This window comes from Sinocyclocheilus rhinocerous, unplaced genomic scaffold (genome assembly GCF_001515625.1).
Source record: "Sinocyclocheilus rhinocerous isolate Xijiao unplaced genomic scaffold, SAMN03320098_v1.1 scaffold1907, whole genome shotgun sequence".
In the NCBI taxonomy this organism is placed as follows: domain Eukaryota; kingdom Metazoa; phylum Chordata; class Actinopteri; order Cypriniformes; family Cyprinidae; genus Sinocyclocheilus; species Sinocyclocheilus rhinocerous.
In genome coordinates this window covers 501490-513664 of record NW_015628766.1, presented here as the reverse complement: position 1 = coordinate 513664, position 12175 = coordinate 501490, and the positions used below count along the sequence as shown (strand labels likewise).

The following is a 12175-nucleotide window of genomic DNA, read 5'->3' as shown; positions in this document are numbered from 1 at the left end:
CACGCACTGTCGAGTCAAGTGCCAGTGGATTAGAGACCTGCTCCCGAGAGACCCGACGCAACAGAGTGCGGCGCGGGACAAGACTTGATAGGCGAGTGCAGAGACTCGTGTGTGTGCGGGATGCGGGAGAATAAAATAATTCACGGGAGTCCCGCAAAATAGAAATATCTAAACATAAAATATCTAAAACAACTAAATTGTTATTCATCTATTGCACAAAAGCAACATGAACTAATATAAAATATAAACGATTAACAGCTGCAAGAGTTTCTATTTAGGCTATAACACGTGTTCGCAGCGTTGAGCAATGCAGTGCTGAAATTTGCGTGCTCACGAATCCTCTCATTATAACACACGAATTGTAGACATTATGAAAGATTCATTATGACTGATGACAGCTCACTCAGGGCGGATCTAAAGCAAGATGCCAGTCCAGTCTGTGCTGAAACGTTACTGTCAATCAAACTATCGTGGGAGGGGCCTGTTTTTGTGACGTCACACAGATCGGCTCGATTTGAGAAAAGGATAAAGATTTTAGTAGATTAAAAAAAAAACACTGGGTGGATTTTTATCATTATAGGGTGGTTGTGTACACACACTGCCAACACACATTTCAGTTCAAACAACTTGTAAAAGTGCATGTAGCATCCGATAACCCCTTTAAAGCATCATTTGCTGAATAAAATTCAAAACATTACTGACCCTAAACTTTTGAATGGTTTTGAATGCAAACTATTACCACTTGAAAATGCTTGAAAATTCATAAAGTTAGACTGTAAATTAGAATACATTTAAAAAAAATTTTACCTTCTATCAGGAAGAAAATACATTTTGACATAGGGATTTCTGGGTCGTCCATCTGGTCGAGGGGGCAGTTCTCGTGCTTGTAGGACATTGACAATAAGCTGATGGCCCACTTTATCATACCATAATTTCACCTTGGTAAAAAGAAATAACAATTTCTCAAAGTGTTCAAGGTGTTGGCAATACATTATTTACATGATAAAATATGTCAACCTTGTCACCACACCACTTCCTTTTCAGGTGAGAAAACAGGTCTAAATATGTTCTCTCCAAAGTGTTTTTCCCCCTCCATGCTTACCGACAACTGGCCTGGCAGTACCAGAGGAAGGTCTCTCAACATCCCTGGACTAGTTGGTGACATTACAGAAATGGATGGACGGTCCATCTTTTGGGATTCATCTATAGAACTCGAACCAGCTGTAAGTTCAAAAAGTTGACGTTAAGTGTGGAGCTGTGCAGATGTATTGTACACTTATTGGTGAAAATTAGTTCTTTTTTTTTTTGTAGTGTTTGTCATATTCATATTCATTAATTATAGTCAGTTTTCCTCTTACTAAAATTACATTTTTACTCTATGAAAATACAATTTAGTTGGCGAGTACAAAAATGAAACAAAAAATAAATAAAAATAAAACTGTATTAATTTAAACATAAATCAACATTTACCAAAACCAGTTAAGAAAACCTGAACATTACAATGAGTACACTATTTGAATAAAACTTTTGTAAATTCTTACTGCTTTATTAGTCATTGTCAGTGTGTTGTCCAACAAACCTTCATTATGTTCACAAGTATTTTTGTTTATGTTATTAACATTGCCCTTGTGTCAACCAATGAAAGTCAATTGTGACTCACTTAGATCCATTTTAACCACATGGGAAAAAAAGCGTCTTGGACATTCCTCTAAATATCTCCTTTTGTGCTCCACGTAAGAAAGAAAGTCATACAGGTTTGAAATGACACGAGTGTGAGTAAATGATGACAGAATTGTCACTGAACTAACTATCTGAACTATCACTGAACTATCTTTTTAAACTGAAGTCACAAAACCTACTTGATTCTAAAGGAGGATGTGATGTCCCTGGAAGTCTTGGTGTATCTCTGTAGAAAACAGAGAATTGAAACACAGGAGAGAAGAACGTCAGTTGACAGATCATTAGCTTCTCTCTCTCTCAGTTTTTCCACACACATACACACTAACTTGACTGCACATTCTCTCTTGAGATTTCATGGCAAAACTGTCCAGACACAGGAAAGAAAAGGGAACCGAAGGACCGCTCTAATGCACTGGCTGAACCATTTTAATGGTGAGAGGAGGGTCTGGAGCATGTAGGGTGACAATGGGGACACTGGGTAAAAGAACACTCTCAGATACTACTTTACTTACTGATATGCTCTATAGACCTTTTTCAAGAAGTTTTTGGACAGAATTCGTTGAATACATCTTTAACATGCAGCAGGAAGGAAAATCAATGGAGTCACTTATATATCCAAAGGTTTGTTCTCTATTTTTCATTGCCAAACTAGCTGCTCATTTTTTGTGGTTTGTTTAGCTTACCCAATTGGTCTAGAAACAACTATTTCCACTTGAGGTGCTAATTGGGACTCCAGAATAATATTGTACACTTCCTTTTTAGTTGCTCCAGGCAACGCCTTTCCATTCCACTGCAACACCTCATCGCCTGAAATCAAAAAAAGAAACCATTTAGCACTTGGTGGTGTCCTACATAGACAGACTGACTGAATAATGAGCTGTGAAAATTACACGTAGATATGCAACCAAAAATATCAATGGAGATCTAGCAGAAGACATCCATAAAGAAAAATAAACATTTTAAATAATGCAATTTTCTTACAAAATTAGTTCGTCAAAATTAAATAATTATTACCTGCTCGTAAATGGCCTACAATGTCAGCCAAACTTCCTTTCTTTACTTTGGTGATAAAGGCCCCCAATCTCCCTGACTCTGTCATTTTCCCACCAACCACCTGGACAGGACAGATGAGTCAAATCAAGTCAAGTCACCTTTATTTTATAGCACTTTATACAACAGAAAGCAGCTTTACAGTATTAAACAGGAAAGTAACAGAATCAATGATGCAAACTTCAAAAATGAAGCAAATCCAAAATTCTGCTAGAAAGCAGCTCTAACAAGACAATAGTATCATTACTCAGCTCCAGTCAGTTCAGTGTTGATTCAGATCAGTTCAATAACTGTGAAAAGCTCATTCATTATGAAACCATTTCAATTCAGCGATAAGCAGCTCTAACAGCAGTGCCATTATTAAGGCTCGAGTGAGTTTAAGTTTTGCTCTCATCTGATAGCGTCAGTGCTGTCAAGTCAATGGTATTACTGAATTTTAAGTGTTTTTTAAAACCCAACTAAACAAGCCAGAAGGCGACAGAAATGGAGAAAAAAACTTTGGGAGAAACCAGGCTCAGTCAGGGGACCAGTTCTCCTATGGCCTACAGTATATGAATGAGCACGATAACATAACCATGTTTACTCACAATCTGCAATAACAAACTAAGTACTGCTCTTCAGCATCTTTACACAAACATTTTGTAGAGCATGGCACAAGCAACACTAAGGTTATAGGTTCAGTTCTAAGAGAACACACACACTGATAAAATGCATAATTTGAATGCAATGCAAGTTTTTTTTTAATGGTTTTTGTTTTAGCTTACTATAATAAATCTGGTTGTATTTACCTTTATATATCGTAACAAAGCAATAATGACAAGAAAAAAGGCAAAGCTCAAATTAGCAGCTAGTGGATCTTTTAAGGTGCAGTCATATTTAGTACTGCTCAGCAAAAAGGCGAAATCCAAATCTGTGCAATGAAGAATTTCACCTGACTGTGGGTTCATATTTGTCACAGACCAAAAGCAAGCCTCTTTGTTCAGCAGTGACCTCTGTGTGTGTGTGGCGATCCATAACTTAACAATAAAGCAAAACCAAAGATCCACAATAGACGATGCACTCATTCTGGCGGTCTACTCAGCCAGTTTTGTATAATACTACACTTCAATTTAATAAAATGATCCATTAAAAAGCTGTATGGAAAGCCGTTATTTAGGGCTAGTTTGTTTGCTAGCTGGCAGAATAGCTTTGGATGTTTATTTTGTTATCATTATTCCCATATTATTAACTGTATTTTGTCGCATCTGGTCCCTCTTTATTTTGGTGGGGAAATTTTAATAAGCAACCGTAAATGTGACCCTACCTTTAGTGTAGTGCAAGTGCAAGATAAGGAGAAAAATGTGATTTGCTAGTGTAAACTGTCATTGACAAGCTCACCTTCAGACCCAGTAGGGAACCAGCTTCTCGTGGCATGGTGGAGCGCTTACTTAGAGTGATGCGGCCAATCAAATGATCTCCCTCTTTGGATGGCTGCCAGCTCACTGGATGCTGTGAGGAACCGAACAATGCTTTTTTTTTTGTCCCATTAATGCTGAACACTCATACTGACATGACATGTACATGTGAATATACAAATCAGTGAGTTCAGCTACAGAAACGTTGTAATCAAACAACTGCTGTTTCTGCTATTGCACCCATTGCCACTGATACATGACTGCAATATATGATTCAAATAAATTTAAAATACTTACATGCCACACAGTGGGGTCCAGAGAATGACAATCCCAGTCACCTGCAGAATATAAATTGACAATTATAAACACATAATTAATCCAAAATAGAGCTGTAGAAGCATGATGACAGTCATAAGAGGAAAACTGTGTAGCTTCAAAACAGAAACAACTTTTTGAAAGTGTTTAGTTTAGTATCACTGATATAGTAATATCGTTTTTGCTTATATTTTGAATTAGACTTTATTTTAATATTTTCTGTTTTTATTTAAAATGTATTTAACGTTTTAGTCATTTTCTTAACATGTCTGTGTAGTTTTTTTTTTTTAAGTTTATTTGGTTGTAGTTATTGTAGTACTTTAACTTCAACTTAAGAAACCATTTAAATGAATTAAAATAAGTTATTTTTTTTTTATAAAATCGTATAAGATATACAGTATGTGTCATTGCTAGCTTGAAGCCCAGATCCAGATAAGTTTGATTTTAGGGTGTATTCACACCTGTCTTGTTTGGTTCAATTAAATCAAACTCAAGTTCGTTTCACCCCTTGGTGCGGATCTTTTGGGCAGGTGTGAATACAGCAATCGCACTCGGGTGCGGACCAAACAACCGTTCCGAGACCCAGCTGAAGAGGTGATCTCCGTCCGGTTCCAAACGAACTCTGGTACGGTTCATTTAAGGTGTGAACATGACCCGACCTCGATCCAACCCAATTGCAGAATTCACTGCGCCTTTCTGTAATGTTAACAGCCTCCCATAGTCGAAGGTGCATTATGGGAAAGTGTTGTGTTATACCAAATACCTAAACTTTATACCTAATCCGTCTTCTGCGCAGTGCCACTGTCAGCATGCCATAGTAGGCACACATAAGAGCATGCTCTCTCCGCCGGAACCGTCTTGCAGCACATCTTTTTCTTCGCAAAATCCTAATTACAATATTGTATAGACGACATTGTCTCATATGATGCTCAAAATGTTTCCTCATATTGCATTAGTAGCTGATAACACCAAACCAGTAAAAGAATAAAAATTGCGCTACGGAAGATCTCCATGATTAGTCTGTTTTTGAACTTCCTGCTTTTCCCTGCTTGAGAATTTCTGCCCAATGAATGGATGACCTTAGCTCACGTGTGGTTTTGTTTACAATTTCTGGTTCACTTGCAAAAAGGGCAGTGTGAAAGCGAACCACACCAAAAAAACTAAACAAATCAACATTGTATTTGGTCCGGACCAAAGCAAGTGAACTAGCGGACTTTCCTGTTGTGAATACACCCTTTGACTCCTTCTTCAGACTACACACAAGAAAATAATATGCAACAATTCTACAGGGATGTCAAACAATTAACACATTTAATCAGAATTAATCTCATAACTTTTTTTAACTTCCCTTTAATTAACATGTTAGTGCATTCAGTTACTTTTTCAGGGGGAAAAAAGTGTTTGGCAATTGGTTTCAGCGATTTTAGGTGAATAACACTTGCAAATGTATGTGTGCAATGCATATAAGAGACTATGTATAAAGGAGGATTTTATTCATCTCACTTTACCTGTCAGTCATTTTGGCCCATGTCATATTGAATAAATGCCTTAAGAGCTTTTAAATAAATAAATAAATAAATAAATGTGTTAAACATTTAAACACCTGCATAATTTTGACAGGCCTATTCAATACACGTGGTTGTCTTATGAGGCTCAGAATTTGAACATTTACCATACAGGAAGAGGAAATTCTCTCACTTTATAAACTGTGTATAATGATAGTCTCATACTAGCTAGATTTACACTTGAGAAGAAAACGTCTCCAGGTTACATATGTAACCATGGTTCCCCGAAGGGAACGAGACGCTGCGTCGAAATGCTACGGGAACGCCCCCAGCGTGACCACGCTCTGAATCACATGTGTAATCAGTCCAATGGAAGGGCGAGACGTCATAGGCGGGTGACGTAGCGACCAGGAAGCTATAAAAGCACGTGAGGTGGAACCGGCGTCAGCTTCTAGGAATGAAGCAAGCTCTCGCAGGGATGCCGGAAGTATGGCCCTGAGACGCAGCGTCTCGTTTCCTTTGGGGAACCATGGTTACATACGTAACCTGGAGACGTTCCCCTTCAGGAACTCGAGCTGCGTCGAAACGCTACGGGAACGGGAATGCCCACGCCGCCAGACTTACAAATCCCTGTCTATTGTGGAAGAGCACAGCTAAGATGAGAGAACAGAAGAGCCGGGAGTGGCTCGCATATCTAGGCCATAGAATCTGATGAATGTGAGGGGCGTGGACCATCCTGCTGCGTTGCATATGTCCTGCATAGACACACCTGCTAAGAAGGCCATACCTCGGGTCGAGTGAGCCTTGACCCCCATTGGCAAGGGGCTCTAAGTAAGAAGGGGCCACTGAGAGGGCCTGAAGGTCCCCAACTCTTTTTAGAGAAGCAATAGCCAGAAGAAGGACAGTCTAAATTGTCAGATAGCGATCAGAAATTTCTTCAATAGGCTCGAATGGAGACTTACAAAGAGCTTCTAGCACCACAGCCAGGTCCCACGTAGGAACGCAAGATCGTGCTGGGGGCCTCAGCCTCAGCGCACCGCGGAGGAAACGTGTAACTAGGGGGTGTCTGCCCACTGACTGACCACCGAGAGGGGCGTGGTAGGCCGCAATGGCCGCCACATAGACCTTCAGGGTGGAGTGGGTCAACCCTGCAGAGAGACGGGCCTGCAGGAACTCCAGCACTGTACCAACCGGGCAGTTAACTGGGTCAAGCTGGCGATCTCCGCACCAAGAAGTGAAAGTTTCCACTTCATGGCATACAGTTTCCTCGTAGAAGGAGCTCTGGATTGGAGGATGGTCTCAACAACCTCGGTTGAGAGACCGGAAGCTACGAGTTGTGCCCCCTCAGAGGCCACACCCATAACATCCACAGCTCTGGGCGGGGGTGGAATATCGTGCCTCCGCCTGTGAGAGGAGGTCCCTCCGGGAATCTCTCTCCCATGGAGCGCCGCCGAGGAGAGAAACGCAGACCTCCCTGGTGGTTGATGTAAGAGACCACCGCTGTGTTGTCGGTACGCACCAACACATGGTGACCTCTCAGGTCTGGGAAGAAGTATCTCAGTGCAAGCAGCACGGCCAGCATCTCCAGGCAGTTGATGTGCCAAGTGAGATGGCGATCGCTCCACAGACCGCAGGCAGGGTGGCCACTCATGACCGCACCCTAGCCGGTGAGGGACGCATCTGTCGCTAGCGTTATGCGGCGACAAGGAGCTCCCAGCACCGGGCCCTGAGACAAGAGCCAAGGTTTCCTCCACATGTCCAAGGCACGTAGGCATCGCCCAAGAACAACATCTCGATGTCGAACCGCCATCTGCTCCGATTGAGCCAAAATCAACCAACTGTCGATATAATTTAGTATGCGGATGCCCTGGAGTCGCAGTGGAGCCAGAACAGCATCCATACACTTCGTAAAAGTATTCCTCAAGAGAGTGTTGACTTCCTGTTCTAATACCAGAGCCTGCCCGGGGCCCACGAGTGTGGGAAAGACCCTGTTGAACAGTGGCGGAGGAGTGCCGAACTGAATGCGATAGCCTTTCTCTACAGTGTGCAGGACCCAACGAGACACATTTGGCAGTAGTTTCCACTCTGCTAAATAGTTTACTAAGGGAACCAGTCCCTACTTGTGGCTGCTAATTCGGTGCCCTGAAGCGGAGGACCGGCAGGAGACGGCCGAACTAGCTGCTCTGGAGGTATGAAGCCCTCGACCTAGAGCGCCGCTGACCTAGGTCCCATTGCGGGGGAGCACGAGAAGCGACGCTCTGCTTTTGCTGCTCACGGTATGAGGAGGAGGGGGTACACAGCGAGGGGTGCTCCCGCCCAGCAGCCCCCAGAGCTAGAGAATGGCGAGGGAGGAACCGCTGGAATGCCGCTGCCTGTTTACGGGCCTCCTGGTACCTGTCGATGACGGAATTTACGGCGTCGCCGAACAGGCCAGAAGGCGCAAGCGGGTCGTCGATGAGGAAGACCCTGTCCTTTTCTTTAATATCTGACAGGGTCAACCACAAATGTCTCTCTGCTGCCATTAGAGCTGCCATAGACCGCCCAATGGCACGGGTGGTCTCTTTGGTGGCGCGGAGAGATAGGTCAGCGGTGCTGCGAAGCTCTGCTATATCGTAAGATTTTACTTCCTCGCCTTCATCTAGTTCCTTTAGCAGGTCGGCTTGGTACGCCTGTAACACCGCCATGGTGTGCAGACACGCACCAGCCTGACCTGCTGCCGTATACCCCTTGCCCACCAGGTTAGATGTTGTGCGTAACGGCCTGGAGGGCAATGCTGGAGCCTTTAAGGACGATGCCGCGCCAGGGAACAGATAGCTTGCGAGCGCCTGTTCAGCCCGGGGCATCGCCTTATAACCGTGGTCGCTAACCCCCGCCACGTTTGCATAATGAGAGGAAGCGGGGGTAAATAGACGAGATGAATATGGTTTAGCCCAGGATTTCGACACCTCAGTGTGGAGATCGGGGAAGAACGGTAGGCTCCGGTGCAGAGGTGGTAGCTTACTCCGCAGAAAGCGTTCATCTATCTTACTTTTCTGTGGTTCAGCTTGTTTTTCGGCCGGCCAATCGATATTTAACTTAGCTACGGCACGAGTAACCCCCTCCACCAACTCCTCATACTGTGCTGAGTGAGGGGGCGAATCCTCATCGACGCTCTCCACATCAACCTCCTTGGAGGAAGATAGGCGGAGCGTTGAGCCCGTTCCCCGGGGGGAAGAAACCGCAGTGCGGGCTTCCGATCCCAGAGAGCGGGCCCCGGATCTGGTGGATGAGGAAGGAGATAGGGGCTCGCCCGTCTCCATTCCCTCCGCCAAATCCAATTGCGAACCCCACGAATGCAGCCGCCACTCAGCCTCGGCTGAAGCGGGACCAGCACCGTGCGGAACGCTGGCGAAGGCTCCCTCCTCGAAGAGAGCATTCCGGGAGCGAAGCGAGCGCAGTGACATTTGCTCACAATGCGGGCAGTCGGCCCCCTCGAGAGCCGACACCGCATGCTTCGCCCCCAAGCAAACAACGCACAGACTGTGTATCCCCACTCGTGATGTAGCGAGGGCAGGGAGGAACACACAGCCTGAAACGCTGCTCACTTTCGCCCTTATTTTTAGTTTTCTCTGTGGCCTTGGACATTGTTTTTTCTTTTGACAGACAACACCAAATAAGACTCACAACAGAGATCTGATTGACACAACACAAAGCACTTCGCTGAATGACAGAAAAGCTGACGCCGGTTCCACCTCACGTGCTTTTATAGCTTCCTGGTCGCTACGTCACCCGCCTATGATGTCTCGCCCTTCCATTGGACTGATTACACATGTGATTCAGAGCGTGGTCATGCTGGGGGCGTTCCTGTAGCGTTTCGACGCAGCTCGAGTTCCTGAAGGGGAACTAATGCTATACATTAATAGAGTTCTATTCATTAGATCATTAGTTCATTAGAGGAGCCACTTAAGGGGAGCATATCACAGAGCATCTTTGCCTTCGGCAACAAAGGTGGGAGATGTTTAAAGTGCCAAGCCCCAAACAAGATCCTAGTAAAACAATTTACAGTCTCATTAGATCAGCTTGATTGTATAAAACTTGAATACAATTGTCCTACAACTCTAATCTATAGTGCCCAAGAAGACCCTCCGCACATACTGAATGAAGCATGAGCTTTTACCTTGGCAATCACTGACATTATACGCTTCTGTCCAGTATTTGCTTATCCTAGTTATCAGGAATGAAGTCACATTAGCTCTGTATCTGCCATTACAACCCCAACTGTCAGTGCCAAAGAATAGATACTACACTAAAAAACAGGTAACATAAAAATGGTAACATCAAAATTAACTGCTTTTACTTGGTTCAACATCACAGAATCAACCTAAATACATTAATTTATACCACCAAAACTACTTTATATGGGTTAAATCATATAGAAATATCTCTTTAAAGTAACAATGCAGTTACCACTTTATATTACCCGACAAAGGCAAAACTCAGTAACTAAACATTAATTTTTAAGGCAAAATGAATAACTTGTTATGAGTTAGGGCTGCATGATAACTGATAATAATTTTATTTTGTTTAAAAATTATAATCATGATTGTTCTCAGCTGAAAAATGTTGTTTCACATTTCATCAGAATTATTGTACTCTCACATAAACACATATTAATAGAACATCAATTCATATGCAGGGTTTATTTTACCTCATCTTTCCTGATTCATTACATTTACCATATACGTTAACACACTCTCTACATTATGAAAATTGGCAAAACCTTAAGAAACGTCTCTCAAAAGCTAAAATAGTAAAATTCCTAAAAATAACTTCAACAATTTTTAAAATTATGTTCACGTTTTTTCTATGTATAAATACTAATTCATACTAAATTAATCACAAACAAGTTTGGATTATGTTTGGATTTATTACAGATTGTCACTGAGATTTAGTAGAAGCAAATAGCACAAGCAGCCTCATGAAAAACACAGACTGGCTGTATGATGCTTTTAGTTGAGCAGAATATCTCAATGGAGATCACTACACTCCAAAATACAGTATAGAAAAGAATCCCCCCCCCCCCCTCTGTTGCTTTGCAGCCTGAAATGAAGATGAACACAGTTTTTGTTTTATCCAGCTGTATTTACTCAGTGCAACTTATAACATCCAAGTGAAAGATATAACACTAACATGTCAGAAAAAAAAAGGTTGAAAAAGGATATTTTTTTGAACCACATTTTACTTTAATTACAGCCTTTAGTCTGTTGGGATATGTCTCTTTGGAAGGTAAACCTTCTTCCCATCCACAACTTTCTGGCAGAGGGCAGCAGATTTTCCTCAAGAATTTGATGGAATTTTGCCCCATCCATTTTTCCTTCTATCCTGACAAGTGCTCCAGTCCCTGCTGCAGAGAAACACCCCCATAACAGGATATTACCACCTTCAAGCTTTACTGTAGGAATGCTGTTATTTGGATGGTAAGCTGTATTGGATTTCTGCCGGACATATTGTTAGGCCAAATAATTCAATTTTAGTCTAATCTGATCATAACACCTTTTTCCATGTGGCCTCAGAATCTTCAAGGTGTGTTTTGGCAAAGCTCAGTCTGACTGCACGTGGCTTTTCTTGAGGAATGGCTTTTTTCTTGCAACCCTTCCACACAAGCCACATTTGTGGAGAATTTGTGATATTGTTGTCACATGCACACAATGACCACTCTTTGTCATAAATTCCTGCAGCTGCTTAAGAGTTGCTGTAGGCCTTTGTTAGCCTCTCTGACCGGGTTCCTCCTGGCTCTTTCATCCAGTTTGGAACGACGTCCTGATCCAGGGAGGGTCTGTGTTGTACCAAATAAAGCTTTTGAAATTTGAGGCATTGATTAAGATTTGAGGCATTGATAAAGCCTTTGAATTTGTTTTTGTATCCATCTCCTGACTTGTGCCTGTCCACAACTTTATCCCGGAGATCTTTTAATGGGTGCCCATAGTTGATTGTTTGCTTCAGTTACACTACCAAGGACTGAAAGGCTACAGGAAAACTGTTTTCATTCTGAGCTAAATAAAAAATGACCTCAGCTGATCACAGTTCGTCAGAGTCAAATGGTTTGTGTGCCATTGAGAAGGTGATTAGCTAAACCTGATACAAGTCAATTTTAGGAGGGGGTGATCCTTTTTCCAAATCAGTGATTCTGTTTTTGGTTTTTGTTTTTGTTTTTTCCTGACATGTTGGTGTTATATCTTTCACTTGGATGTT

The 12175-nt window shown here is 42.5% G+C and overlaps 1 protein-coding gene across 2 annotated transcripts in view; it reads right to left on the bottom strand.

The window, feature by feature from the left end:
• Positions 1-12175, bottom strand: part of rims1b (regulating synaptic membrane exocytosis 1b) — a 109386-nt gene that overhangs the window by 44931 nt on the left and 52280 nt on the right. For both annotated transcript variants that reach the window (XM_016550228.1, XM_016550229.1), the window contains 8 exons: positions 4422-4462; positions 4108-4218; positions 2695-2794; positions 2364-2487; positions 2193-2249; positions 1860-1906; positions 1103-1221; positions 808-938 (listed from right to left, as the gene is read on the bottom strand). In XM_016550228.1, coding sequence (XP_016405714.1) covers positions 808-938; positions 1103-1221; positions 1860-1906; positions 2193-2249; positions 2364-2487; positions 2695-2794; positions 4108-4218; positions 4422-4462 — 730 coding nt within the window. The remainder of the gene's footprint in view (positions 1-807; positions 939-1102; positions 1222-1859; positions 1907-2192; positions 2250-2363; positions 2488-2694; positions 2795-4107; positions 4219-4421; positions 4463-12175) is intronic.